The sequence below is a fragment of the Sciurus carolinensis genome, chromosome 7 (assembly GCF_902686445.1).
Source record: "Sciurus carolinensis chromosome 7, mSciCar1.2, whole genome shotgun sequence".
NCBI classification, from domain to species: Eukaryota; Metazoa; Chordata; class Mammalia; order Rodentia; family Sciuridae; genus Sciurus; species Sciurus carolinensis.
This window is the reverse complement of record NC_062219.1, coordinates 16,938,039-16,964,965: the sequence shown is the minus strand read 5'-3', so window position 1 is coordinate 16,964,965 and position 26,927 is coordinate 16,938,039. Positions and strand designations below refer to the sequence as shown.

The 26,927-nt window shown below is 50.2% G+C and overlaps 1 protein-coding gene across 4 annotated transcripts; it reads right to left on the bottom strand.

The window, feature by feature from the left end:
* Window positions 1-26,927, bottom strand: Zc3h12d (zinc finger CCCH-type containing 12D). Of its 4 annotated transcripts, none has more exons than XM_047558434.1 (6): window positions 26,796-26,927; window positions 18,368-18,748; window positions 10,689-10,828; window positions 6,820-7,054; window positions 4,014-4,120; window positions 1-2,922 (listed from the first exon to the last, which is right to left on the bottom strand). In XM_047558434.1, the coding sequence occupies exons 2-6, from the start codon at window positions 18,676-18,678 to the stop codon at window positions 2,090-2,092; spliced, it is 1,626 nt and encodes a 541-aa protein (XP_047414390.1). In that variant the 5' UTR covers window positions 18,679-18,748; window positions 26,796-26,927; the 3' UTR covers window positions 1-2,089. The 4 variants fall into 4 exon arrangements, with proteins under 4 accessions (XP_047414390.1, XP_047414389.1, XP_047414391.1 ...); XM_047558433.1 differs by lacking the exon at window positions 26,796-26,927 and adding an exon at window positions 26,608-26,709; XM_047558435.1 differs by lacking the exon at window positions 26,796-26,927 and adding an exon at window positions 23,962-24,084.

Here is a 26,927-nt window from a genome sequence, read left to right as displayed (position 1 = left end):
TGTCACAAAGACATACTAAGACTTTGGAAAATTTCCAAAGGGGATTACACTTGAAATGTGCTGTTTCTTCACGTTTTTTTTTTTTTTTCTTTTGTACTTGTCTTAATCACAGCAGACCAAGGAAAATAGCTTTACAGCTTACTAAAACTCAAAACTTGTCCTCATAGGAAGCAACTTAAACATTTCCAACTGTAAATTAGCAATGTACTGATTCCCCATCAAAAGCCAGGGAAACAAAAAGCAGCCCTAATCGAGAGCGTGTCTTGTCCATCATGAGGAAAATCTGATTGATATAGGAAAAGGCAACGCCGTGGGTACAGTGTCCACCTTGAGAAAAGGAGGTGGGGAACAGATCTTGCTAAAACCATGCTGAGAATGATTTTTTTGTTTATTTCCCTTGTTTATTTGCTTTTTGCGGTACTAGGGATTGAACCAAAGGCATTATGCCTGCTAGGCAAGGCCCTACTATTGAACTACATCCCCAACCCATTTTAAATAGTTATTCTGAGACAGGATCTAGCTAAGTTGCCCCAGATGCTTCAAACCTGCAGTTCTCCTGCCTCAAGCTCCCTGAGAATCTAACTTAAAAAGAGGAAGAAGTCACGGGAAAGCGTCGCATTGCTATATCTTCATGGTCAGTATTTCTCACAGATAAGAGGGCTTGTAACAACCTAAAAATACACCGGAAAGAGTTTCCCAGTGCATTTGCCCAACAACAGGAACTTGCAGGTGTTGGGGACTGGGTTTCCATTGGCAGGTGCCTCAGCTCTCTCTGGATGGCTGCGTTACCAAGTCTGCAAATGAACCCACGAGCCCCAATCTGGAGAGCTGCCACCGTAACCAGAATGGGTGGGTGCCACCTGGATATGCCAGGGCCCCTGAGGATGCAGGGGTCCAAGCTCTGGCAGCACTGTCCCTTTCTTATCTCTCCTTAATGGGTGGGCCTCTTCTCCCAAAGCCCTAGAGCAGTAGCAGCCTGCAGAAGCAACACAAGTGGGAGGTGGTTCTATACCTCCAGGAGAGCCCAGCCCTCCACTGACTCACCTGGAGGCTTTAGAGAAAAAAAAAAAATCGTGACTCTTGGTCACCAGTTTATTGTAAGTGTGGCTTAGAAGGGCTTGTTCTGGAAACTACCACGATGGATGACTTTAAAAAAATAGAAGTGAAACCCTGAGTGAAGAAGTGTATGTATGCATACGTGCACACGCTCGCGTGTGTATGTGTGTGATGTGTTATATATCTGCGTGATGCTTGGGTGGTGTGATATGTGTGTAGAAAGTGGGTGAAGGCCCCATAAGCAGACCCTCAGGATCAAATACACCTCTAACACCCTTACCCAGCACAGTCACACAAGGCTGGGTTCCCCTTGTGAGTGAGGTTAGCAATAGCGAACGTCCAGATACCAGAACTTCCCCTGGCCACCTGACTATATATTTCAAACATTTCTTGATGCAATGAATTCAAGATCCTTTCCCGGTCTCATTGAAACTTTTGACCATGACCCAAGTTAAGTTTACACATTAACAAGAGTTGATATGCAGTCTGATGACATGCACTCTGCTCCGATAGTTCCTGTTCTGTTGAGTGTGTGTGTGGTGACCCACCTGTGGATGCCACTTATGGCTAGGCACAAACACAGCTCTGTTTAGAGCTTGGTGTGGAGCCGCAGTCCTATAATCTCAGCAACTCCAGAGGCTGAGCCAAGGCTCACAAGTTCCATGCTAGGCAGTTTGACGAAACTCAATCTCAACATTTTAAAAAGGGCTGGGGGTGAAGCTCAGTGGTGGAAAGCCCTGGGTTCAACGCCCAGTATCCAAAACAAAGATACTTTGTTTTGGACAAAGCCTTGGAGCTGCGGAACCTGCAGTCTTGGAAGCACATCCGAAATCACTCCCTCCACACAGCAGGCCCAGACCTCAGTGACAGTCACCAAGTGCCACCATGGGGCACACACAACTGAGGAACAGGAAGCAGGCTCCCCTGACCATTTGGCAGGCGAAGGGGCTGACTCAGGTCCAGGCTGGCAACTGTCGTCCACAGTCCAAGCTGCAAGGCAAGACTGGGCCATTCCATGCCGTGGATAGGTCCCTTAGGGGTTTCCCAGTGGCGTGCCAGCCCTTTGGGATCGCTGCATGACAACGAGGATCCTGGCCAAGTCGGAGAGGGCGGGAAATGATGCCAACACGCTGTCCACCTGGTCTGGAGGGAAGACGCTGCAGAGCGCGCTGCGCACCCTGGCACGGGCGTCCACCTCACCGTCAACCGCCCTGGGAGCAGACCCCAAATTTCCCCCAAAAGCGCCGTCGCCCCAAGACGACTCCGCCCAGACCGAGCCACCCAGAAAGTGGTCGGATCCGGCCCGGCGGGCCCACGGGTCGTCTGGCGGTCTGTGCTGGGGAAGCAGGTCACCGTGCAGGTCCCCGCGCCCATGTCCGCCCCCTGGCTGAACTTGCGGCAACGAGAGGTCGCTCGGGGAGAACGGCCTCTGCGGTCCAGGGAGGCTGCGCGGGCCCGCCGCCAGCGCCCCGGGGCACGTAGGCCCCGGAGTGGCGAAGATGCCCGCCCGCGAGGACGAGGGCCCGGGCGCCGGGCCGCCGGGGGGCACCCAGTCAGGCCCGAGAGGCGGGAGCGCGAAGCCGCAGGCGGGGTCGTCGCTGAAGGCCAGCCTGGAGAAGCTCGCTCGCAGGGCGGCCAGGTCCGCGGCCTGCGACGCGGGCTGGAGGCGGTGCGCGACGGGTTCCGCGGAAATCGGCCGGGCAGCTGCGGGGCCGCCCCGGGCGCTCGGTGGCCGCGGTTCCTCGGCGCCCCCGCCAGGCCAGGCCCGCGTCTTGGCGCGGAGCTCATCGGCCACAGCCAGCTGCGCGTGGTGGGGCCTCTCAGGGTGGTAGAACTTGCACTTGATGCCGTAGGTGCATTTCTTGCCTGGAGGGGCAGGGCAGAGAGGACGCAGGGTGAAACCCGGGGCCAGAAGCTGTGCGGTCCCGCCAGTACCGGCCCCTGGCTTCTCTCCATGGAGATTGCCCAGGAAGACCCCCAGGACCCCTCGAACTCTGCCTCCTACGCCCCCCAGAAGGGCTGACGATCTGGACTGGTGACTGAAGTGGGAAGGGTTCTGAAGCGAGGGCAAAATGCCCGGTGGTGCCCTGGACACAATAACCCCCAAGGTCTGCAGAGTGAGCATCCACCGGAAACTCCCTCTGACCCCCGTCTGAGACCAAATTTCTGGATCTGATGACCTTCGGCCTGTACTTCCTTAGAGACCCTGTGGACAGGGCCGACCTTGAGGATGCGGGGGAGTGGGTGCCTCGTGTGTCGGACTGCTTTTCAGTGCTACCCGGGTGTCCGCCACTGTCCACGTCCCTTGTAGTAACCACTGTCCTCTCCCTACACGCTGTTCTAACAGAGGTGGTCAAATGGACAAAAATTGATCATCTAAGCCCAGGTATTTTAGAGGGTGAAAGAGGGAGGATGGGCCAGCCTGAAGCATGGTTACCTTAATTCTAGCAAGAAAAGACTCTGAGCGCTATCCAAGGTCTTCTTAGACCTCTGGAAGCACAAAACCAAGACTTGGAGTTATTGAATAACTTGCCAAAGCAGGTTAAAGAGCTTGCTAGAAGGTCGTCTGGGATAAAGCCCTTGACTTCCTGGATAAGGTGTATAATGGCCTGGGGGAACCGAGGTGCAGGAAGAGGACATGAGGTGTGAGTGGACCAGATGGAAAGACAACTGGAGCTGGTGCATCCTGCCTCCCTGCTTCTCACACTCAGCCTGGCCCTGTGTCTGAGGCCTACATCCAGCCCTCAGACGTCCCCAGGAAATGCATCTAGGATATCTGCTCATCCAGGAAATAGCAGTCCAGAGAAGTTAAGTTGTCTCTTCAGGGTCACACAGCTGATTAAGGCTGGAACTTGAGCTGGAACCCAGACTGCTGTCAGGCCAGGACTTTTGACTACTCCTGAGCTACCCCACACCAGGCCCTGAAAAGGGCCCAAGAGGCCCAGAGAGCTACACACCATAGGGGCAGTGCTGCCAGGATGGCTCTGGGGGCCTCGGCTTCCTGCTCAGGAAGTTACTCAGGGTGGGTCCACGGCGGCCCAGAGGGTCATCAGGAGGCATGAATCTAGAAAATAAGCACAGAGGGGCAACTGCAAGACCACAGTGGGACTCACCACTGGTATTTCTATGGGGGTGGGAGTCACCCAGAAAACACCAGATGTCCTAGGCCATCCGTCCACACAGGGGGTTGTCATAGCACCTTAAAAAGCACACCCTTTCCTTTACTGAGCCCATGCAGAGCACAGCACCACCGGACCTCTCCCTGAAGTTCCTCCAAATGTGGTGCAAGCCAGCAGGGCCAGAATCAACCGGCAACTTGTTTAAGATTCAGTCTATGACTTACTCCACACCTGCTTAATCAGATTCTAAAATTGTTAAGGGATCTGTATTTTAACAGCAATTTTTATCCAGGAAAATTGAGGCATAATTGCTCCAGGGCCACCCCAGCTTCCCATTGTCCTGATACAAGATGAGGAACCTCTGTGGGGCTGAGAGCTCCTGGAAGATTTCGGAGTTGTACAAGCAACTGAAGTTTGGGTCTCTTCCTCCTGTGTGTCTTACACCATGCCAGTCACAGCTGGGGGCATCACAGGCCAAGGGTCAGCCCTACAGAGTCTGAAACACCAGCAGTGAATGGACCAAGATGCGGATTCAGAGCCTGCTGCGCACGGTACCTCAGCACGGAAGGCCTGTCCTCTGCACACCCTTGGGGCTCTGGGCCTGGTCTCAGCTGCTGGGGCTGCCATACTCTGCACAGTATTTTTCTGACACCGTTTCCCCTGCCTGCCCCTCCTCCTCCCTGGCATGGAGCCCTGACAAGAGAGGGAATGCACGCTCAGCGTGCTTAGGTCTCAAAGGGGAAAACAAAATTCCTCAGAAGGAAGAATCCTATTCAGTGATATACACCTTTTTCAGTGGATGCTTCTGTTCCCAGGAGAGGCCATACAAAGGATTATAAGTTGTAGGGGAGCTGTTTTCATGGGTCACCATCCGCCCCCCAATCCCCTGCAAAGTCAGAGAGTCATGCTGAGGTCCCACCCTGCAGAGAGCTGGGCGATTCCTGGCTTAGTGCAGCCTCTGTGGCTCAGCTCCCAGCTACACAGCCGGCTACTCAGAATTGGGTCCTGACCAAGAATCTGGGGAGCCGCCCACTGCGGTTATTAAAAGTTCCCAAAGGCTTCACTTCCTGCTCCCTCAGGAGCAGGAGCTGTGCCAAGAGGGCCCTGTGGACGTGCCCAGGGCGCCAGGGTGAGTGCCCTCGATCATAGGCGGGCAGGCAGGCCCTGCCTTCTGGCTGCCCCTTAGCAGAGGCCAGTGCATCAGGAGGACTTGGCCTGGGCCCCTGGCTGTCACCAGGCCAGCAGCAGCCATGACCCACCAGCCCTCAGTGAGGATTTCTGGAACCTACAGTTGCCAGACTTGCCAGATTCCTCTAGGCCAATACTGGACAGGGAGAGCCACTGGCCTTGTGCATCTGGAAGTGACAAAGGGGATACTGTGGGTGGCTGCAGCTGAACACCTGCCCTGGGGTCAGGAAAGCAGCTCCACCTCCTGTGCTGCAGAAGCAGGTGGCGGAGGACAACAGCCTGGTCTGGTCTGGCCTGGGAGTAACTGCCACCACGTCTGGGGCACAGTTCTCTCTAGGGACACAGGTACTCCTACTAATCCCTTTTCAAGGTGAAGAACAGTCACCTCAGGGAGGCGATCGATTCCCATGCCACACCACCTGGCAGGGCAGGGCCTCCACCACACCACACTGCCTCCCTGTGGCGCTGTGTGGCCAGTGCCGTCCTCTCCCCTCCTCCTCCCTTCCTGGAGCCAGGGTCACTCATTGGCTCACCCAGGCACTCACACACTCAGTCGCTCCTGTACCACCCGTTACCATGTGCCCCTTATGTGACGGGCAGGCTGGGAACATGGCAGGTAAATAGATACAGTCCCTGCCCTACACGTCCTGGAAGAGCCCAGCATGGGAGCTAAGCTGTGGGCGCCTGGAACAGAAGCTGCAGTGCGAGTGTGAGCCTGGCTTGCTCTGCGCCGCACTGCCTGGCGCCCAGGCCAGGCCGCTGCGCCAGGCCCCAGTGCCTGCCCTGGCAGAGGACGAGCCATCAAGTCCTCCCCACCTTTGCTTGGGCCAAGGGCTTTCTGATTTGTGCCTTGTGACCCTGATGTCCTCTCCCTTCCCCCAGCAGTAGCAGGTTGGTCCCAGGTTGGCCTAACTCAGAGGACCAATCTAGGGGTTAGGCAAACCAGGGGGTTCTCCTGACTGCTTCAACCAAGAGGTGTGGGACTGGCAGTTCCTGGCAGGTTAAGATTTTTACAGCCCAAAGAAAAGATCTGTTGCACATTCCCATATGTAATTCAAAAATTTAAAAAAAAAATTTTTTTTTTGAAATAAGTGAAAGGAAATATAACAAAGTTCAAATTTTTCCCATGGTGGCTATTCTAAAACTTACTTGAAGGATTAAATCCTAACACAAAAAACAGTTTGGGGGGGGGGTGCTAAGCATGGACAGCTAGATGTGACCCTGGGAACTTCCAGGTCAAGGACAAACTGCCTGTGGGAAAGACTGGGGCCTAAGAGAGAGGACACCCAGAGAGACAGAGGCGATGATGCAGCCTGGGGTGGCGAGTGGGTGAGCCCGGGCTGGCTGTGTCTGCAGGCTTGGCTGTGCCCACCGCCCAGAGCCCGCTTTGCCTGGGCATGGGCGGGGCTGTCTGCCTCTCCCTAGGCCCCGGACTCCCGGACCCCAGGCCCCGTACCTATCATTGACGAAGGAGAACATGAGCAGCCTCTGCTCGATAAACCACTTCCACTCGGGGTTCTCGCTCTGCAGGTCGCGGTAGTTGTCGTTGGAGACGATGATGCCGTCCTTCTCGTAGGCCACCTTCACGATGTAGCGGTCATCGTAGCAGACCACGCGCTTGCCGTTCACCTTGCGGGACGGGGTGTACACCAGCACGGCCTGCCGCTCCAGGTCCTCCAGCACGTGCTGCTCTGCGGCCACACGCAGAGACTGCACGTCAGGGCTTTGGGGAGGGACACCCCGAACCCAGGGACCTCCCCGAGCCGCTCCTGCCTCCCCCCAGTCCCAGCGGGGTATATGAAGGCCGCAAGGTTTTCAGGGAAAGAGGAAAAAACACCAGGCACCCCTCCCATTCCCTAATATCTTTTCTTCCATCAAATTTCACTGAATTTTCCAGTAGCCCAAGGTCAAGGGGGCTCTTAGCTGGAGTCCTGCTCATGTCATGACGGAGTCCAGAGAATGGTACCAACAAGGGAGAACCCCTTCAGAAGGAAGATTTCAACCTGAGCCCTGTCGTTTTCAGTTACAAGTCACATTGTCCCTACTATCGTAGACACGGAGGTCTTCTGGAGAGAGGTGTTCCTGTTTTAAGTGGAACCTGATGAAGCCTTGGCAGTGACCAGCAGCCTGGCCTCCACCTGGAAGGCTTCTGTGTGTGTCCTTCAGTGGTAACCACAGATCCATCTTCCTGACCACTCAAGAGTCTTCTTGGCCACCGTTGAGCTGGAGCATCCGGCAACTGACATCTCTGAGTGACTTGGGAATGTAATAGAAGAGTCCAGGATTAAGAACACATAGGATTCTGGGCTGAGCTCCAGTCTTAATCCCTCTCTGATGTCAGGTGGTACCTTCATAAAATGACCACAATAACACCTCCTTTACCTTCCTCACAGTGCTTGTGAGTAGCCTGAATAAGCTCAGGTGTGGGAGAGTCCTCGCCGAAACTAGGAAGGAGATGGACGTGTATCAGCTGGTGCAGATATTCTGATATCTTTCCTATGGGATCAAAGTTTGCACTCCAGGGTGTCTAATGTTTGGTCTTAGATTTGCCTTTGGAGGCATGCAGAGAAAATCCCTGCCACATATAATAGTTATTTGGAACTTAGAAGAGTATTAGCATATTCTTTATATATTTTTCTTCCCTCGAGTTTAAGTACTTTCCAATATGACATGATTTCCAGACTTGGAAAAGGTAGATAGTGCGTTTACGGGACAAAGTACAGTAATAAAAATAATACCGTGGACTTTGAGAAGTAGAAGGTGGGTCCTGCTTGGGAAGTCCCTGCCGCCAGTTAGCAGCCCTCTCCATCCCCCTGAGATGGCCCAAGTTCTGGAACTCAGTGCTTTTAAGTCCTTTGCTTTTATGTTTAGAAATGCATATGTACCAGGACCATTTTCAATGTGGTGGCAAAGTGGGCCATCGTACACACGCCCTTGCCCAGCAACTGTCTTCACTGACCACTGTGTTTATGAGGTTTGGTCCCACGATCAGTATGTTCACTGCTATTAGTTTTTGTGTAAGTCTCTGGCACAGAAGTCCAAGGAACTCTCCAGAGTATGTCTCTAAGAATTTCCCTAACTTGGTGAGTATAAAACAGCTTCTTATGGTGGTTTTATTTTGCATTTCTCTGGATACTAAGGAGATTGAGCACCTTTCATGTGTTTATTGGCCATTTATATTTTCTCTTCTGCAAAAGCCTTTTTCTTCCTTAGCTCATCTTTTTATTGGTTCATTGTCCTTGTCTCATTCATTTGGAAAAGTTCTTCATAAATGCCCCAGTTTGAAATTTACCCTTTCTTCCTTCCTTCTTTCTTTTCTTCTTTCATATCGCTCTTAATGAACAGAAGTTTTTATTATGTAATCAGATTTATTTATCCTTCTCCTATAGAATTGCTCCTGTTGTAGCTTATTAAAAATTCCTTCCCTACTCCAAAATAATTTTCCATTCTTTATCTATATTATATTTCAATATCACATAACTGAATGGCTTAAACCTACTAGTATCCTTGTTCAGACCATAAAGAATTCTTTGGGTAACCAATTCATGATGGAGAATGGAACACAAGTATGTATCCCTCCCTTCTTCTCATAAGTCCCATTGAAATGACAGTTAAAAAGGAGAGATCCATAATCACATTCAAAGTGGGCTTGGAGACAGCAGCAAACCCAGGCTTTGGACAAATTTTAGGAAGACAGAAAGCAGAGAGGACCATGCTAACCCTACCACCTGGAGGGAACCACAGCCCAGAATGTGCAGAAGACTGAAGTAGACACAGGAGTCATTTTCCCTGGGAAGCTGCAAAATACTCTAGGCAGTGGAGTGGGTAGCCGTCGGACTGAAGCAGGATGGCCAGTGGGAGGGCTGCTCACAGGCAGCTGCACAGGGACCTGCTCTCACTACCTAACCCTATTGCCATAAAAAAAAAAAAAAAAATTGAAGGCACAACTAGCAAGGAGCATGCCTCTCATCGTTTTGACCTGCTAGACTAGAACCCTCATCATTTTGTCATTGGAATATGTGACAGGCAGAGGTGTCCTATTGCCTGCCTGCTCCATACAAAACGTGCAGATGTGGAACCTACCAGTCAGCACCAATATCAGCCCTGCACCATCCCAATCTAGGAGAAAACTCATCCCAGAGGCTCGGGAGGCTGAGGCAGGAGGATCACAAGTTCAAAGCCAGCCTCAGCAACTTAGCAGGTCTTAAGCAACTCAGCGCGACCCTGTCTCAAAATGAAATATTAAAAAGGGCTCAGTGAGAAGGCACCCCTGGGTGCAATCTCTGGTACCAAAAAAAAAAAAAAAAAAAAAGACAGAGAGAGAGAGAGAACTTGTAGCACTTGCATAGGTATATATTTAACCAACCTAGCTCTTCATTCACAATTAAAACTGATTACACAGATCACCAGACTTTTGAGAGGAAAACCAGGGTGAGAAAGAGAGAGAGCTGGGGAAAGAGAGACACTAAGATGAACAAATATAGCCAACCCCAGAAAAATTTAGGTAGCATTTGTGGAAATTATGAGAACTTTTTTAAAAAGTTTTTATAAGTTTATAGAAATATTCAAGAATATACTGCATCCATAGAACAAGAACAATATTTTATTTACCAAACAAAGAGAGGTTAATAGAGACACAGCAGCAACTGGTAATCATTACCAGAATTAAAAAACAAACGGAAGACAAAAAACAACCTTTGCTAAAAGATGGGAATAGTCAAGGAACCCTCCCAGAATGACCAAGAGGCCAGCCCTCTGCATTACTATGAGCAGATGCCGACAGTGCCTCAGTATCTTCCTGTTATGAGAGCTAAACAACAACAAAACCCTGCCTGTTTAAACCACCATGTTCTATTATTTGTAGCTTAAAATATTCCTAACTTATTTGAGAATTAAAATTAAACAATTTCCCGGTTCTCAATTTCCATTTTTTTTTTTTTTTTTTTAATGAAGAGCCTGGACGAGGTATTCAGTAAGTAATGAACATTACCTACAGAAGGAAAGCCTCTTTCAGATCCTACAAACTACGAGGGATGGGATGCAGAGCCAGTCTTTCTTCAGAGTGCTAAAGTTGTGAGACATATTTGGGGAACTTAATCATTCTCAGTAAAAGATAGAGTCCTTTTCATTTATCTGTTCAACAGCTATTGTTTGAGAACCAACTATATATATAGAGAGAGAGAGAGAGTCTATATATGTGGGGTGCTGGGTGGTAGGGCTAGGTGCTAAACAACTGCATGGAGCTTTGAGTGCAGGGAGGCAGACTGACATCGCTAGACCACAGAAGAGCACACAGTGCTCCAGAGTATACCTGCCCCAGCATACCTCTGATAGGGGTGTCAGATCGTGATGGCTCTTTCCTCCAGGATGGGACGAAAACCTTGATGTAGGTGTGTCCTCTGTCCCTGAACCAGTCCACAGCCAGCTGGATTCCTCGACAAGAGAAGGCTTCTTTATTTCCATGGCTACAATGGGAAGACAAAGAAAGCTGAGGAGGCACAGAGAGCATTCCTAGGAGTGACTTCCCCTGGGAACATTCTGGATCCAAGCTCATACCCAAAAGGGAAGCAGGCAAATCTGAATTTTAAAGATAGCACATTCTCTGCATGAACTATAGCCTTTAATTAGATCCAGAAAGCTGGTGACACATACATATGGGATCCCTTGCTCCAAGGGGGAAATATTCCAAGGATTAATGGATCAGATCAGCTCTTTAGCTAAACTAAAAAGGATCCACATAAAATGGAGGAGAAGAGCCATCCACAGGAAAACTCTCACCCTGAGATGGTTATATATGCATTATTGGGTTTCCCAATACTGGCACCCAGCAATGCCACCAAGACATTGATGAGGCAGTAAGGAAAGAGTGGTGTGGGAACAGGCAGGGACTTGTGGGTCTAAGAGGCAGGAGGAGCCCTGGAAGGATTTTAGATGGGAAGCGGAAGTGAAGTGATAGTGTGGCATGATCCCATGGACATTTCTCAAAGATCAGTCGGGCAGCACTGAGGACAAGGAACTGGAAGGAGCAAGAGCGTGTGTGGGGTACCAGCTGAGAAGCGGTTGAGGCCATCCAAGTAAAATCGACAGTGACTTGGACTAAGGTGCTGGTGGTGGATGAGGGAGAAAGCAGGTGAACTTCAGAGGCATGGGGGGGGGGGGTGGAGAGCTCCATTTCCAACTGGATGTGGCAGAGACCGGAAGGCACTGAGGCTGCCTCCAGATTCACTGTGTAAGCCGATGGTGTCTGTTCGCTGGCACAGGAGTTCTGAGAGGGAAAGATCACTTAGAGGTTCGGTTTTGGACAGCTACTCAGGAGAAGGCTTTGTGACCCCTACATGGAAATGCTCAGTAATCAGGGAGGGTTCAGAGGCCCAAGTGATTACAGTGACAGGTCAACTGTGTTTAAACAGTCATCAAAGCCGCAGCGTGGACTGAATGATCTGACTGCCAGAGAGGAAGCAAGAGGCCCAGGCTGGCCCCGGAGGAACTCTGCGATGCAGTAGCTGAGGAGAGAACAAATCCTGCACAAGAGACAGAATGGGTCTATCAGAGGAAGAAGAAGCTGGGTGTCGCATCACAGAAACCAGGGGCAGAAGGCAGTGGAATGCTCTCCTAGGGACCGGTGAAGCCTAAAGGCATCCATCCAACTTAGCCAATGGGGGTCAGTGGTGTTTTGCTGGACAGGGAGACAAGTGGGTGTATATGAGATATCAAGAAGGCAAAATCAATTGGACTAGCCACAGGACCTTGGTACCAGCTATTCCTTCCCTCTCAGACTGTTCACTCTTCCTCCTCCTTCAGATCTCTTATTTATTTATTTATTTATTTATTTATTTATTTATTTATTTCGAGACTGGGTATTCCTGTGTTTCTTAGGCTGGTCTCAAGCTTCCTGCTTCCTGTCCCCTCCTCCCTGAGACCAAAGATGCCCCTGCACCAGCTCTTAGCTGCTTCTTCAGTTCCTCAGGAGAGTGTCTGCTGACCCCCTATTCCAAGCATTGGCAGTGCCAAGCCACTGCTCCCTGGCATTTAAGAACGTCAGCCCTCAGCCTGGGGTAACTGGGCCTCCCTCTGCTCTACACCACAGCCCCCCACCTTGCTCACCACTGAGTTCTCAGCACCTGGCCGCGTGCCTGGCAATTGGTAAGAGATAATTTGAATTTGTTGGGTAGACCAGTGACTGAGGGAAAAAAACCCAGGTTTGTCAGCAGCTGGAGAAGGAGAAGCCCGGGAAAAAGGGACAGTTTACTTGAAAGACCCCAAAGCAGGTGGGACATGGCATGCTCCAGGGACAGAAGAGAGCATGCGGAGTGAGCAAAGGGGAGACAGAGGCAGGGACAGGTGACTGGGTCCTCGAGAGCCGAGGTCCTGAGGGCCTGGGCAGAAGCAGCCAGCCCACTCTGGGTGGGCTACACCAAGTTTCCCTGGCCGTGCTTTCCGGTGTGGGTGAGACCTTTGCTACAGGTTTCTCGGGGGGTGGGGGTGGGTTCAGGACCGTCACGAGTTTGTAAAGCAAGAGCAGAGGGAAGACTCTGGAAGCACTGATCGGCAGTGCTGCGAGGCAGGCCCGACGGAGCTGGAAGAGAGCCGCCAGCTTCCCTCAGCCCCCTCACGTGGGAGGAAGCCAGCTGTACTGCCTGCTCTGCGCTCCCTGGCTTTGGAGAAGATCCCTCTGGCCATCGAGTCTGCCCAGGAAGATTGTGCAAACAGAAGACAGAAAATGCTGAGGGGATATCCGTGGAAAAAGGAAGAGCGCTAGTCCCTCCTGCCCCAGCAGAAGCACTGAGTGGAAGGACGCTGGGGAGAATGAGGCCGTTCACATGGTCCCTCAGCCCTGAGTCCCTGCTCCTCCCCGCTGAGCCCGGGAGAAGGGAGATGTGGAAACGCGGGTGAAGCTCCATGTTTTCCAGCACAGACTGGCAGGCTTCAAACCCCTCAGGAATCCCAGTTTCTGCAGGGCTGCCTTGGAGGAAAGTAGCCATTAGGTGATCCCAAAGCAACTCCCGAGGCGCCCTGCAGGCCTCAGCCTGGCGGGGTATCAGAATCCCAGGGGTGACCAACAGGCACCTACCAGGAGTCAGTATGGCTCACAGAAAACCTGCATGGGACCAACGACACGCCCACCTTCATCTAGCCACCCTCGCAGCAGTGCCTGGTGAGGGTCAAGACCAGCCCTCTTGTTGCCAGCAGCAGGTCTCAAAGCCCCCAGAGGCCATTCGAGGAAAGAGCATGGGGAGGGAGGGGAAGCACAGAGCCTGAGACGTCGGGAAGACGAGACGCAGAGGCCCCCGTGCAGACGAGGATACATGTTAGACTGGCCCTTCCCCTACCGAAGAACTGGGGAAGAGAGTGTCTGTCACCAGAAAAGAGGTGCATTTCCAAGCACGTGGCCGAACTGTGGGCAACGGCTGACGCCCTGCAACGCACGCATCTGTCAACTGCAGCAGTCTGTTCCATTGATTCCAAAGGAAAAATGTCACTACCACACTGATTTTTTTAAAATTATGTGCTAACTGATCTCTTTCCCAGGGCTCTTCACATGTCGTTTTAACCACTCAAAAGCCCACTCTTACTCCCTGACACTTTCAGTGGGTGCATGATTAGTGGGGGGCAGGGAGGACGTTCAGTGGTGAGGGAGAGGGAGGGAAAGGAGCCCTGGCGAGCTCCCAGTCAGCTGAGAGGCACTGACAGGCACTCTGGGCCCACGCCCAGCATCCACTGGGAAGCACATAAGCCAAAGGCTTCCGTTCCTCCACACTCCCTCACGGCCTCCGCGTGGATCCGTGAGCATCGTCCTCCACAAGGCTGTGGCTGGCCTGTCTGCCAGGTCACTTGGCACATTCATCTCACTTATCCATTACAAGCCTTTGAGGAAGTGACCTGCACCCCCATTTTACCCTTGAGGAAATGGAAACAAAGAAATGTGCCCGGCTGTCTGCCGTAATGTCAGCCCAGAGGTCAGCGAGCTCCTTTGGAGCAAAAGTGACCTGCAGTTAAAATGCTACTGCAGGGGGAGGGGAGGACCCTTCGTGGGGTTATGAACAAGCACCAGGAACCAGCTTCTCAGGCAGCCTGCCCAGAGGCCTTAGGGAAAGGGAAAGGGGAAGTGGTTGGTGAGTCAGGCAGATTTCTCCTACACGACAATTGTGCCGGGGGCAGCTGCAGATAGGGTGTTGTCATTTACAGAAACTAACTCTACACCCCTGCATCCTTGTCCCTGCGGAATTTAGGGACTTGCCAAACAGCAAGCCCCTTGGTCCCCATGGGGACCAAGGTTACAGGGAGGGAAGAAAGGAAAAGTTGAACAACGGTCCCTTGGGGGTTTGAGATGTAAAAGGACACCATCATTTCCACTCTCTTTCTTATTTAGTAAAAAAATTACCAACATGCCAAACCTTCTCACCAGTAGATCTCTGCCAGATCCAGTCAGGGGAAAGAGAGAGGGTGAGCAGCAGCTGACCTCATCGTAAGAGGAGAACTAGGTGCAGATTTAGACAGGACCCAAGGCTAACACTAACAGAGCAGATTCAGGGGCTCAGAAGCCAGTCTGACCCTCAGAAAGGGGCAAGATGAAGACAGGTGCCATTTCAGCCTGAACTCTCTTCACCGAATGATTCCTTCCTCCAGGTGTTCTGAGTTTAAAGATTAAATAACAACCAAAATGAAAAGTCAAGACATGCTTCCTTCTCTGGGGAAGGAAGAGGAGGTGAAGTTACCAGGCGGCTTCCCTCCAAGCTCCACACTTCCAAATCCCGCTGTTTCTTGATTTGCCTACAGTATGTAAACAGGTGGGGCCCTTGTGAGTTTGCCACCCCCAGCCCCCACTAAGACATGCTGCACCTGTGGCTACCAAGAATCTATGTTCTTCCATGTACCAAGATGCAGCTTCTAAAAGGCTTTCGAGGAAAGCCACCTCTTTAAAAAGTTGCTGCAGATTTTTCTTAAAGCTAGGTGTCCAGTGACTTAGTTATTCAGCAGAATGACCCAGGCTGACACAGAGAACACTCTCTCTCTCTCTCTCTCTCTCTCTCTCTCTCTCTCTCACACACACACACACACACACACACACACACACACACACGCTTAGATCTTGAAGGTACAGGAATTGTACTTGGGAATGTCTCTGGGGTGCTAGTCCATCAGAGTCACTGAGGAACACACACATGTCACCTGCAGATCCCCAGCCTTGGCAGCAGCAGGCTCCTTCCTGGTGAGGGGAGTGGGGACCTCCTGCCTCCCTCTGCAGCTGTCAGGTCCAGGGCTCATCCTGCTTGGGCAGGGCTCTGGTCAGCACAGGCAGGCTCTGGACCCAGGACAAAGGCCCAGGTGAGGGGTGGCCAGATGGGGGTCAATCTACTGGAGGTGATGGGTGGCATCGGAAACAGTACAAAATTCAGAGCTGGCACTTACTGCTCTGGGACCTTGGAAAAGTTATTAACTCTCTCTGAACCTCTAAAGAAAAAGAGAAATCCCTTTATAAGAAAATTTCACTTATGTCTTTCTATTACACATAAATAATCACCTTGAATCTTAGCAGGTTGGAGATGAAAAGGCCAACCTCTTTATTATCCAGCTCTTAATTGTGTAACTGTGTGACCGGGACCCAAGAAAGTCAGGGACTCTCACAACTGGTAGCTGAAAAGTGAGAGCTGCTCTCTCCTCATGTGGCCTGTGGACCTGGCTCCTGTGAAACCCCCATTGCAGGACACAGGAGACGTCACAGTAGCAGAATGGACAGGGAACCGAGTGCAACCTTGGACCCCACTGCCTCCCAGAACTTGCCTTTCAAAGGAACAAATTCAGTTCCCCGACCAAGTGGTTGTGTAATTTCCTTTTTCCTATCTATGGGGACCCAGGGTTCAGGGGCAAGAGATGTTTATGGGTGTGTATGCATGTATGTGTGTGCGTGTGTGCGTGTGTGTGTGTGTGTGTGTGTGTGTGATGTGTTGTGTGTGCATGTGTGATGCGCCCACAAAGGGAAGACATACTGATTAATGGAGGTGTTTTGTAGACCCCCAGGTGTGTGAAGACATTCAGGCTCTGACACATTCTTTGCAGTGCATCTGAATAATGGTTTCCATTTATATCCCACACAGATTGAGCATAAGAGGGGCAAACTAATTACAGTTGTGGGAGTGAGGCTGGAGGTGATGGGAACAAATGGATTTACCCAGGAAGCTTCATGATCATGTGCAAACAGAAGCGTAGTTTGAGTTTGAATTCCAGGCAGCAACAGAGACTCCCATCAAAAGAAAACCCTCCACTGCCACAGTATCAGAACACTAAAATTCTTCTCTGGTCCCCAAGGAGAATGCCCGTGGTCCTTGAAGTAGTCTGTTTTCCCCACAGCTATTCTGCGGTTTTGACTCGGAACTATAGACTCAAATAATCTTCTGATTTAGGCAATACCATCTTATAACCAAAACCCTCTTAGCAGGGCATGGTGGTGCACACCTGAAATCCCAGCTACTTGGGAGGCTGAGGCAGGAGGATCACAAGTTCAAGGACAAACTAGGCAACTTAGTGAGACCCTGTCTCAAAATAAAGTTTTTTAAAAACAGGGTTGGGGATGTAGCTCAGTGATAGAGTGCTTGCCTCGTATGCACGAACCTCTGGGTTCTGTTCCCAGTAACACACACACACACACACACACACACACACACACACACGCACATCTTTCTATTAATGCTCAGAGAGAAAGGAGCTTTTCTCAGCTCATTCAGAGACCAGGCTTCCTCTTACATCTCTCCCACACTTTTGAGAACCGTTAGAACCTGCTGGATTCTAAAATTGGCTTTAACAACCCAGAAATCTTAAATCGAGCAGGATTTCACAAACTCCACTGTCTGGTGCTTGCAAGGGATGTAAGTTAGAACATGAAAGTGACCTGGTGGACCAGCTCCTAGGTTCTAGGGGACGGTGGGGCTCCATCACCTGCTGATATAATTAAGCTCAGGGAGACCCAGCTGTCTAAAAACAGAGTACACACTTGGTACTCACCATGCAGGGTGTGTAGGGACAATTCCTGAGGCTGGGTTGTGTTGGGTGAAACATTTCAAAATCATGTCCTGCAATGCCAAGTCCAAAGTGAACTCAAATCCCCAGGGAGCCCTTGGGGATGCCTGACACATTCGGAGCTGCTGATAACTGCTTTTCCAAGCTTCCACCGGTAACGACTTTTAAAAAGGGAAGTGCATATATTTACAGCCATGAGTGAACAATTTCCTATGACTCTGCCCTTTGCCTGCCTGTAACTAAGCCGAGTGGTAGAAGAATCCATTTGTTTGGGCAGTGCCCCTCCTCGCTAGCTCAGAGTGCAGGAGGCTGCAGAGACCCTGGCAGGGGAGCTCAGCCAAGCCGGCACCATAACCACGTGGGGCATGATGCTCGCATTCCTGAAACACAGGAAGATGCCAAGACACAAACAGGCACGCAGCCTCTGCAGCACAAGGCGGAGGGGAGGACCACAGACAGACCCTTCTGTCAAACCTAGCAAGGGAGCTGCAGCCGGTCAGGGGCTTCTTCCCATCTGAGTCTCTGACAGAAGAGACATCTACGGACCTCTTTTGCAGAAGGGGAACCGAGTAGTTTTGCTTTCCCAAAGTCACGCAACTGGTTAGGGACACAGTTCAGAGAAAAAGCCATATCTGTCAACACCTGACCCCAGGTCCTCCCCATTACCCACTACTTTCCCCAAAAGAAGCAGCTCCTCTGGGTGAGCATTATAATAGTTGTTGAAACTTACATCAGCTCCAATCCTCACAGCATCCCTAGAAAGGGTTAATTCCAACATTACAGAGGGACAAAGTGAGGCTCAGGGAGGTTCAGCGATATACTGAAGGCCACATAGCTATTCAAGAGGTGGGACAGAGATTCAAAGCCCAAACCATTGGCTCTGAAGCTCTTTGGACTAAACCAGAGAGAAGGAATGGTTCTCAGGGCTCCTGAGAACAGGTCTCTCACCCTGCCCCCAGCTGCAGGATGAAGGAAATCAGGACATCTACCTCATCGCCACATTGCTGCCGTCGATCACTATGGGCCGCAGGGAACTGGCCGAGTCTCCGCAGTCTTCTAGGGCCGGCCTCAAGCTCCGCTGGGCAGAGTCTGGGACCCCGCAGGAGCCCCGGGGAATGAGCAGGGGCCCAGTGCTGCTGGCAGGGCTCTGCTGGGCCCCAGGGCGGCTGCCTGTCTGGATCAGTTCCTGAAGCACATCATTGACCAGGGCACCATCTCCAAGCTTGCCCAGCACCCTGACCACGTCCTCCCGGCTGTAGCCCAACTTCTGGAAGAACTCCATCTTGCCCGGGCGCTCCATACTGTGCCAGCCAGCACCTGGCGTAGGTCCTGCCCCCGACTTCCTCCTGGCCGAGTCCCACAGGCATGAGCTAAAAAGAGAAAAAGCGCCCATCAGGTATTTTCCAGGCAGTCTGGCAGCCAGGATCCCAGGTGACCGAGGGCAAGTTGTGTATCTGCTCTCTCCCTCCCGGTCTTATCTGTCAGGAAATCATGTCGAGCCTGGTCCCCGCGGGGATTTTCAGTTGCTCGATGTGGTTTGGGGAGGCACAGATACAATCACACTGCTTTTACTATGCGTTCTCTGTGGCCTTCACCCCAGCGCACCTATGCAGGGAACAGTGACCAGACCCCAGGGTGGCAGGGGCTGAGCAGGGCACCTGAAAGTCAGGACAGGCCAAGGAGATGTTTCCGAGGCTCTGCTACGGGTTTCCACCCAAACCCCCACGAAGCCCTTAGCCCCTGTGCCTCAGCGCGTGTCTGCATTTGGAGACAGGGCCTTTACACTGAGGTTGTTAGGGTAGGCCTCATCCAATGACTGTGTCCTTGCAAGAGGAAATTTGGACACAAACACACACAAAGGGACGACCACATAAAGAAGCAGGGAGAAAGGTGGTCATCTGTGGGTCACAGAGACAGGCCTCAGGAGAAGCCACCCGGATCTGGGACAGTGGATTTCCATGGTTTCTGCCCAGTCCCTGGTGCTTTGTTATGGCAAATGAACACAGGCTCCAGGATTTACACAGGGAGAAATGCCCTCTGGAAAGTTCTATTTCCAGAAAGGCAATGCTTCCACCCACCTATGTGCTTTGGCACAAACTTTAATTCAGATCACACTGAACCTTGAAGATAGAAAGTCCTAACCCATATTGGACACTTCCCCTCCGGGCATCCCTCCCTTGCCCACACCTGAGGGGTGGTGCAGGGAGGGGCTGCACCCTACAGATGTCGGAAGAGAGATGACTAAACGAATAGGACCGCTCCAGACAGACTCGGTCTGTCTTTTCTACCTCAAAGACCTACATCTTACACCTTTCAAAAAACATTTATAAGTACAGACATAACCCCCAAAACAAATTTGTTGTGAACAATTTGAACAATGTAAAAGTATAAAGAACCGGGCACATAGCACATCCCTGGTGCCTCTCCTGCCAGTAATCTGTTCCCATCTCTCCAGCACTTTCTCTGCACTGGCCTGCATGTTACTAGATCACACACATGATCTAGTATGGTTTAGGATGGTTTTGCTTGCTTTGTACATAAATGACACCATATTATATATAAAAGCTATGTGTTTTTCTTATCAAAAATGCATTTTGGGGGCTGGGGAGATAGCTCAGTTGGTAGAGTACTTGCCTTGCATGCACAAGGACCTGGGTTCAATCCCCTGTACCACAAAAAAAAAAAAAAAAAAAAAAAAAAAAAAATGCACTTTGGAATCTTCCCAGCCAGGTTACCTGACTGACCAGGTTCTGCTGATCCAGAACAGTGCCTGGCACAGCTGAATCCCAGTGCATAGTTGTTGATGAATGAATAAAAGAATGAATGGCGCTCTCCAGCATTTAACCATAAATCAAACAATGGAAATTCAGTTTTTCGCCGTTATTGAATCCTGCATGTTGAAGATATTTTCGCGTCCTCTCTCCACCCTTCCTCTTCTCCACATTTCAGGCTCCTCACCTTTAGGTGCTATCTCTGATCTGAGTCCTTGGCAGCAGTCATGCCTCTGTGGTAGGTCCCCACCTCAACTCTGTGTCCTCCGCAGGCCTCTGTGGTGCGGGGATCAGAGCACAGCTAACAATGTCAGGGTTTGGCAGGGGAAGGGCATTTCACAGCCAACCTTCTAGGCAGAGAGGCCTCCACTGCGGCCCCCACCCTCTTGCCTCCCACCCCGCTTGGCCACTGACAACGGGCACCACTGCTGAAACACGGAGCCTGTCCCCCAAGGTCACCAGTCCCTTCTAACTGTAAATCCATCAGAATCTTCACAGTCTGCCTTACGACCTTCCTGCCACTGCTGACCACTTCCCAACTTGTCGTTTTAAATTTTTGAAATTATGAACTTCCCCCAACTTGAAACTCTCTGCTCCGCCAGGTTGTGTTACTTGGCCTGCTTCTCCTCCTGTGTGTTTCCAGCTCTTTCTCTGTTCCCGCCATCAGTGCGGGGTTCTGCCCAGGCCCTCCACCAGCCCCTATATTCCAATGCGTCCCACAACTTCACATCTGGCTCCTGCAGCAGCAGGACACACACAGTTACAAATCTGTGCAGCATGCAGTTCAAACAAATTACGGTGGGACTCAGACGCTGTCACTTAACAAGCATTTGCTAAGTGTCTACGTCAGTAGCTCTCCAGGGAAGTTGGGTAGAGCACAAGCCATTTTCAGCAAGTTTGAGAGGTAAAAACCACTCCCATAATAATGCTAGGATATAATTTGTTTATTTCATTCTCATCCTCTTGAGAGTGTACAATGAACTATTCCAGAGATTACATTCTGTGTGCTATCGCAGCAGTTTAAATAAAGAAGCAGATATGAGACTCCAGCTGTCGCCTATTAAAAAGGACATTAAAGAAACTTGCAAAAAATAAAATAGGAGCTGAAGAAATAGCTTGTTTTGGAGAGCCCTCGCCTAGCAAGCGCAAGGACCTCGGTTCGAATCCCTGGCGCCTCAGAGGAAACAAAAAATAAATTAATTAATTAAATAAATCAGGGCCACTCTTCTTACTAATTTTTGTTTGTTTGTTTTGGAAAATAGAGTTATTTCTCATAAAAAGCATATCATTTAATGTAATTGATTTATTGCTATTTAAAAATAAACATTTAAAAAATTAGATTCTAATAAAGTACATTTTCTATAGACAGATATAATCTTTTAAAAATATTTTTTAGTTGTAGATGGACACAATATCTTTATTTATTTATTCTTATGTGGTGCTGAGAATGGAACCCAGTGCCTCTCACATGCGAGGCAAGCATTCTGCCACTGAGTTACAACCCCAGCCCTATAGATATAATCTTCATAAGGAAAAGCTCCTTGGGGTCCTAAGTCATCTAAGAGTACAAAGGGTTCTGAAAATAAAAGTTTCTTCTTAAATACAGACTGTTCCCACGGACATTTCCACATATGTGGTTCTATGTGGGGACCCTGGAGACAGGTGGCCATCCTCCTCGGTCCCAGGCAAGAAGCCCAGTGTGTCCCCAGCTTCGTCAGGACCTCTCTCTCAATCCCTTCCCCCATGACTCGCCTCTCCCAGCCTTGCTCTTGCAGCCTCCTTGGTTCCTTCCTCACCCACCAGCTTGTGGCTGGCTGGGAGCCAGCGTGTCTGACACAAATGTGGCCGCAGCAGCCCCTGCTCATGGTGTCCTCCCCCCACCCTTGATGACTACAAGGACACTAAATTCCTGAGCCTGCTGTATGCTCTGCCCTTGTCTAGGTGATGGTCACCAATGGCTCACCTGGCCCCTTCTCTAGGGCCACAATGAGTCTGTCCTTGCTTCTGAAGTATTCCAGAATGTTCTCATGCACATGCTCTTTCTGGTTTTGCAAACATCAAGATTCAGTTCACACATCACTCAGAAGGGACGTGCAAATGTGACCCTGGTCACCTCACCTACCACAGCACATGATCTTTGCTATCACACATCAAATCATCATGTACCTGTTTCTCAAGAGACTGAAGGACTCTGGTGTTCTGACCTCTGAGTCACCAGCACCTGGCATGATACCTTGTATATCTAAGGGGTTTACTAGATTTTTCTTTAATAAATCACCAAAACTGGAGTTGTCTTCTCTCCTCAAATATACTGTTCCTCTTGGGTTCCCAATCTGATTGAACAGCATCCCTCAGAGGCCCAAAGAAAACATCTGGAAGTCCTGTGACTCCTCTCTCTCCCTCAGGTCTACATCCGATGGGTCATTAATTCTGTTTCCTGGGCATTTCCCATAACCAGCCTCCCTTGGTGCTCACTCTGCCACCGCCCAGATCCACTCACTTCTTCCTGGAACAAACCTTGATTGATCACCTACTCTGCACCAGCACTGTGCCGGGGCCCAGCTCCATAAAAATAAAACAAGACACAATCCAGTTTCAACTTGTTCACAATCTACTCAGGAAAAACAGACCCCAAAAATGTAAACAACAAGCTGTAAATCATAAAATAAGGACAGTTCTTTTGATTATAAAAATGTGGATTCAAGGGCTGGAGCTACAGCTCAGTTGGTAGAGTGCTTGCCTTGAACACACAAGGTCCTGGGTTCAATCCTCAGCACAACAACAACAAAAAAAAATGTGCATTTCAAAATACAGGTGAGAAATGACTTATCTTCCATTGATGGCCAGGACAGGCTCCTCAGAGGACCGGGTAACAAAGGGAATGACTGGCTTTCCAAGTCATAGAAGGGCAGTGCCATCACTCCAGGGCCTCCTGGGGGGCCTCCTGATGGTGCTCCTGCTCGGCCCCACCCCACCTCTGCCAGCCCACCGCTCAGACACTTCCACGTGCCTCCATCCTGTGCAGAGAAACAGGCCAAAGCTCTTCTGCGTGGGAGTCATGGCCTTGCAATCGGGTCTCATCTACCTCCTACCTCTTGGCCACAGGCCTCTGGTCCAGCCTTGTCATCTCCCTGTGACTAGCGACCACTTCTTTCCAAACCATTGCCCCCTTAGGCTGGGGTCCAGCTTTGAACTAAACTCCAGGCAGGAAGAGGATTATTATCCAAACCGACAGACCAGCTTCACACCAGGGGTCACCCAGTGACCTGAAAGGCCTTTATTCAGGCTCCTTCCCCTGCCCAGAACATGGGTCCTTCCACCTGGCTAAACCCACTCCTATGGCGAGACAGAGTAGATGTGTATTCTCCTTATGCAGATGAGGAAACAGAGGCTCAGGGTGGAGCAGAGGACAGGTTCTATAGCTAGTAAACGGCAGAACCTGACAATCAGTAGGCCTCCAAAGTAGCATGTCACTTCGAAAAGTGCTCAGAATGGAGGTTGCATCTTATTCAAGAAAATGGAAAACAAGAATCCAATTGCCCAGGTGATTTTTCTTTGATCACAAAGGAACAGCTATGAGTCTGTTTATTTCGTAATTCTTCATTCAGATGTGACAAAACCACCAACCATTCTAACATGAAAAGATGTGGCCTTTACCCTGAGTAGGCAGGTACAGTGACCACGCAGGACCCTGGTCCAGTTTTCCACCGAGCCCCAAAGTTACCACCCAAGACTCCTTTTCTGAGCACTGTCAAAAGATTATGCATGGGTCCAGACATGTCACACAAAATTAACAGAAAGAATTCACCTACCTCAGAGACCACCCCACACACACACACCCTGCAACTTTAAAATCAACTTCCTTTTCTCTTACAAAAAATGTCTTCTAATAAGGGAAGAACCAGGGTCAGGGCTGTTCTCAGGAGCCTCCTTTGGGTGACCACCTTCCCCTTGGATGCAATGGTCCTTGAGCTCCCACACACCAGTTGCTTGCTTGGTCTTTCTATTTTTAGGACCTGAAAGTCTGAACAACTTTATCTCGTTTCCTTCCTCAATCTTGACTGGAAGTCACAAACAGCACAGATTAGTAACACAATCTTCAAAGTTGCCTCACAAGCTGGCCCAACAGTCAGCATCCCAAGGCTTTCCTCCTTGTGGTCAATCAAGGCGACCACACCCTGGGCATGGTGTGGAACCCAGGGTCAGAGCCACCTAACAGAACAGCCAAGGGAAGTGGGGGGCTTCACAGGTGGAACAAGGGAGTCAGATCAGATCTGTTTCTTCCACAATCAGCAAACCTAGGTCAGGGATCCCTAGGCCAAAGGTCTGTGACCTCTGACTGACTGGAAGAGGAGGAAACCGTGGATAAGGTAGCAGAGACCCAGCAACGCACGTGTGCAAGCCCTTCACCGTTGTAAGGCGCCACCTTCTGTATTGCAGGTGGAAATTCCAGCCTTCCTGGGGCGGAATGTGCTACCTCATTCCTCAGGTTGCAGTTGAGGAAACAGAGGGAAAGAGAGGCTTTGGTGACAGCCGGGGGGGCCCCCCTCTAGCCAATGGGAAAGACCCGTCCAAGACAGCCAACGCCCAGGCTAGAGGGCGTCCCCCAGCGGCCGCCTGAGGCCTCGGTGCAGGGCCTCAAATAAGCGCACTCCGCTGCTCCCTGCCTGGCCCTCGCTGCCACTCGGAAATCCATGACATTAGGACCACCAGAAGTCTTCCAAGTCGGCGTGCCCACAGCTTCTCTGCAGAGTCCAGGCAGAAGTTCAGGGGTTCGGCTCAGATCTCCAGTCCCTCAGCTGAGTTGTCAGTTCAATTTTGAGGAAGTCAGAGTCAGGCAAGGATTGCAGCCCACAGGACTGGTGTTTTTACTGGGTGTTTTTCTTTTTTTTTTTTTTAATTTTTCAAAAATTGTGATAAAATATACCCAAACACAAAATTTACCACTCTAACCAATTTTTAAATGTACAGATTTGCAGCATTAAGTACAACTAGTCGGGCAACTATCACCACCTTCCAGAACACTTCATCTTGCAAAACCAACTCAGGGGCTGGTATTGTGGTTCAGTGGTAGTGCACTTACCAGGCATGCGTGAAGCACTGGTTTTGACTCTCAGCACCGCATATAAATAATACATAAAAAATAAAGGTCCATTGACAACTAAAATAATACTAATAATTAAAAAAAAAAAAACTCTGTACCCCTTAAACAGCACTTCCCCATTCCCCTGCCCACCAGGTCTAGCAACCACCACTGGACTGTCTCAATGAATATGACCACTTTAGATTCCACGAGTGCAATCATAAAGCACTTGTGCTTTTGTCATGGTTTATTTCACTTGGTAGTTTCTTTGAGGTTCATCATGTTGTAGCATGTGTCAGAAAGTCCTTCCTTCCTCAGGCTGAATACAATCCACTGGGTGTCTACAGCACACATTGCATCAATCATTCATCCACCCAGGGCACCTGGGTTGTGCTCTCCTCTTGGCTGCTGTGGATCTTGCTGCTACAAACATGTCTATGCTGCCTAGTCTTTCGTTTTCTCCTCAAAACCAGTCCCCTGCTCTTCTGTATGGCTATAGGTTACGTAGAGCCATACATACAGGTGTTTACAGCCCTGATCCACATCCCAGAGCACGTCTACTCCATTCTACATCCCGACCTAGTCAGGTGGCAAGTTTTGGGCCTGGGAAAAAAGTCCATAATTGGGGCAGGGGGGGAGGGTCAGGCAAAACTAAGATTTCTAATGGCTCAGCTGAAATTTCTAATATCTTCACCTCAATCAAAGTAAGACTTACTTCAATTTCCTCAGTAGCTACACGAAGCCTATAGAGCCCTCTTAGAGAAGAATAATGTTTGGGGCCGTTGCCCAAACTTCCTGATTTAGTTTTCTCCCAGAAAAGCTGAACTACCTTCTCCCAGAAAACTAGATGCCTAGAAAACAAGTTCCAGACCAGAGAATGCTTTCATGGATACAGGGTAAAATGAGTTCTCCTTCTGATTTCATAACATTAAGATATCTATTAACAGGGCTTGCTGGGCACAGTGGGACATGCCTGTAATTCCAGAGACCTGGGAGACTGAGGCAGGAGGATCTCAAGTTCAAGGCCAGCCTCAGCAACTTAGAGAGACACTGTCTCAAAATTTTAAAAACAGGGCCATTTTCTGCCCTGAAAATGAGCCACACCAGGGTTCTACAGATTGACTCCTCACTGAATACCGATGAAAAAAAATCTTGCTCATCCGAAAAAAAAAAAAAATTTTTTTTTTAAACAGGACCGTGGATAATATTCAGTGATAAGCACACCTGGGTTCAATCCCCATTAGTGCCCCCCACCCCCAAGGGCTTTATTAAAATACTTCCAGTCTACTTACACGGAAGAGCTTAATCTTTTCCCCATAAAATCTTTGCTAAAATCGAGCAAGGATTGTTCTTAAAGGAAATTAAAGATGCTTACCTTGTTTTTTGAATTTGAGAACTTAAAATAATTTCAGGTGTATTGTTCAGGAAAATATTGACCCAAGGTCTGCTCTCCAACCTGCCCTTGTCCGACCCTGAGATTCTAGACTCTCTCTTCCCGCCCCCTCGGCTGAAGTTTGCGCAGTGCCTGCCACGTTGACTGATGGTCAGGTCACCTGCACTCACCAGCAGGGTGTGTCCCTCCGGCTCTCACAATGGACACTGGCCCAGCTGCCTGTAGCTTTCACACTGATGCTCTCCAGCCATGAAGGACTGAGCCTCCAGGGGTCCCTGGAGTCAGGGGTGAACAGAGGGTCT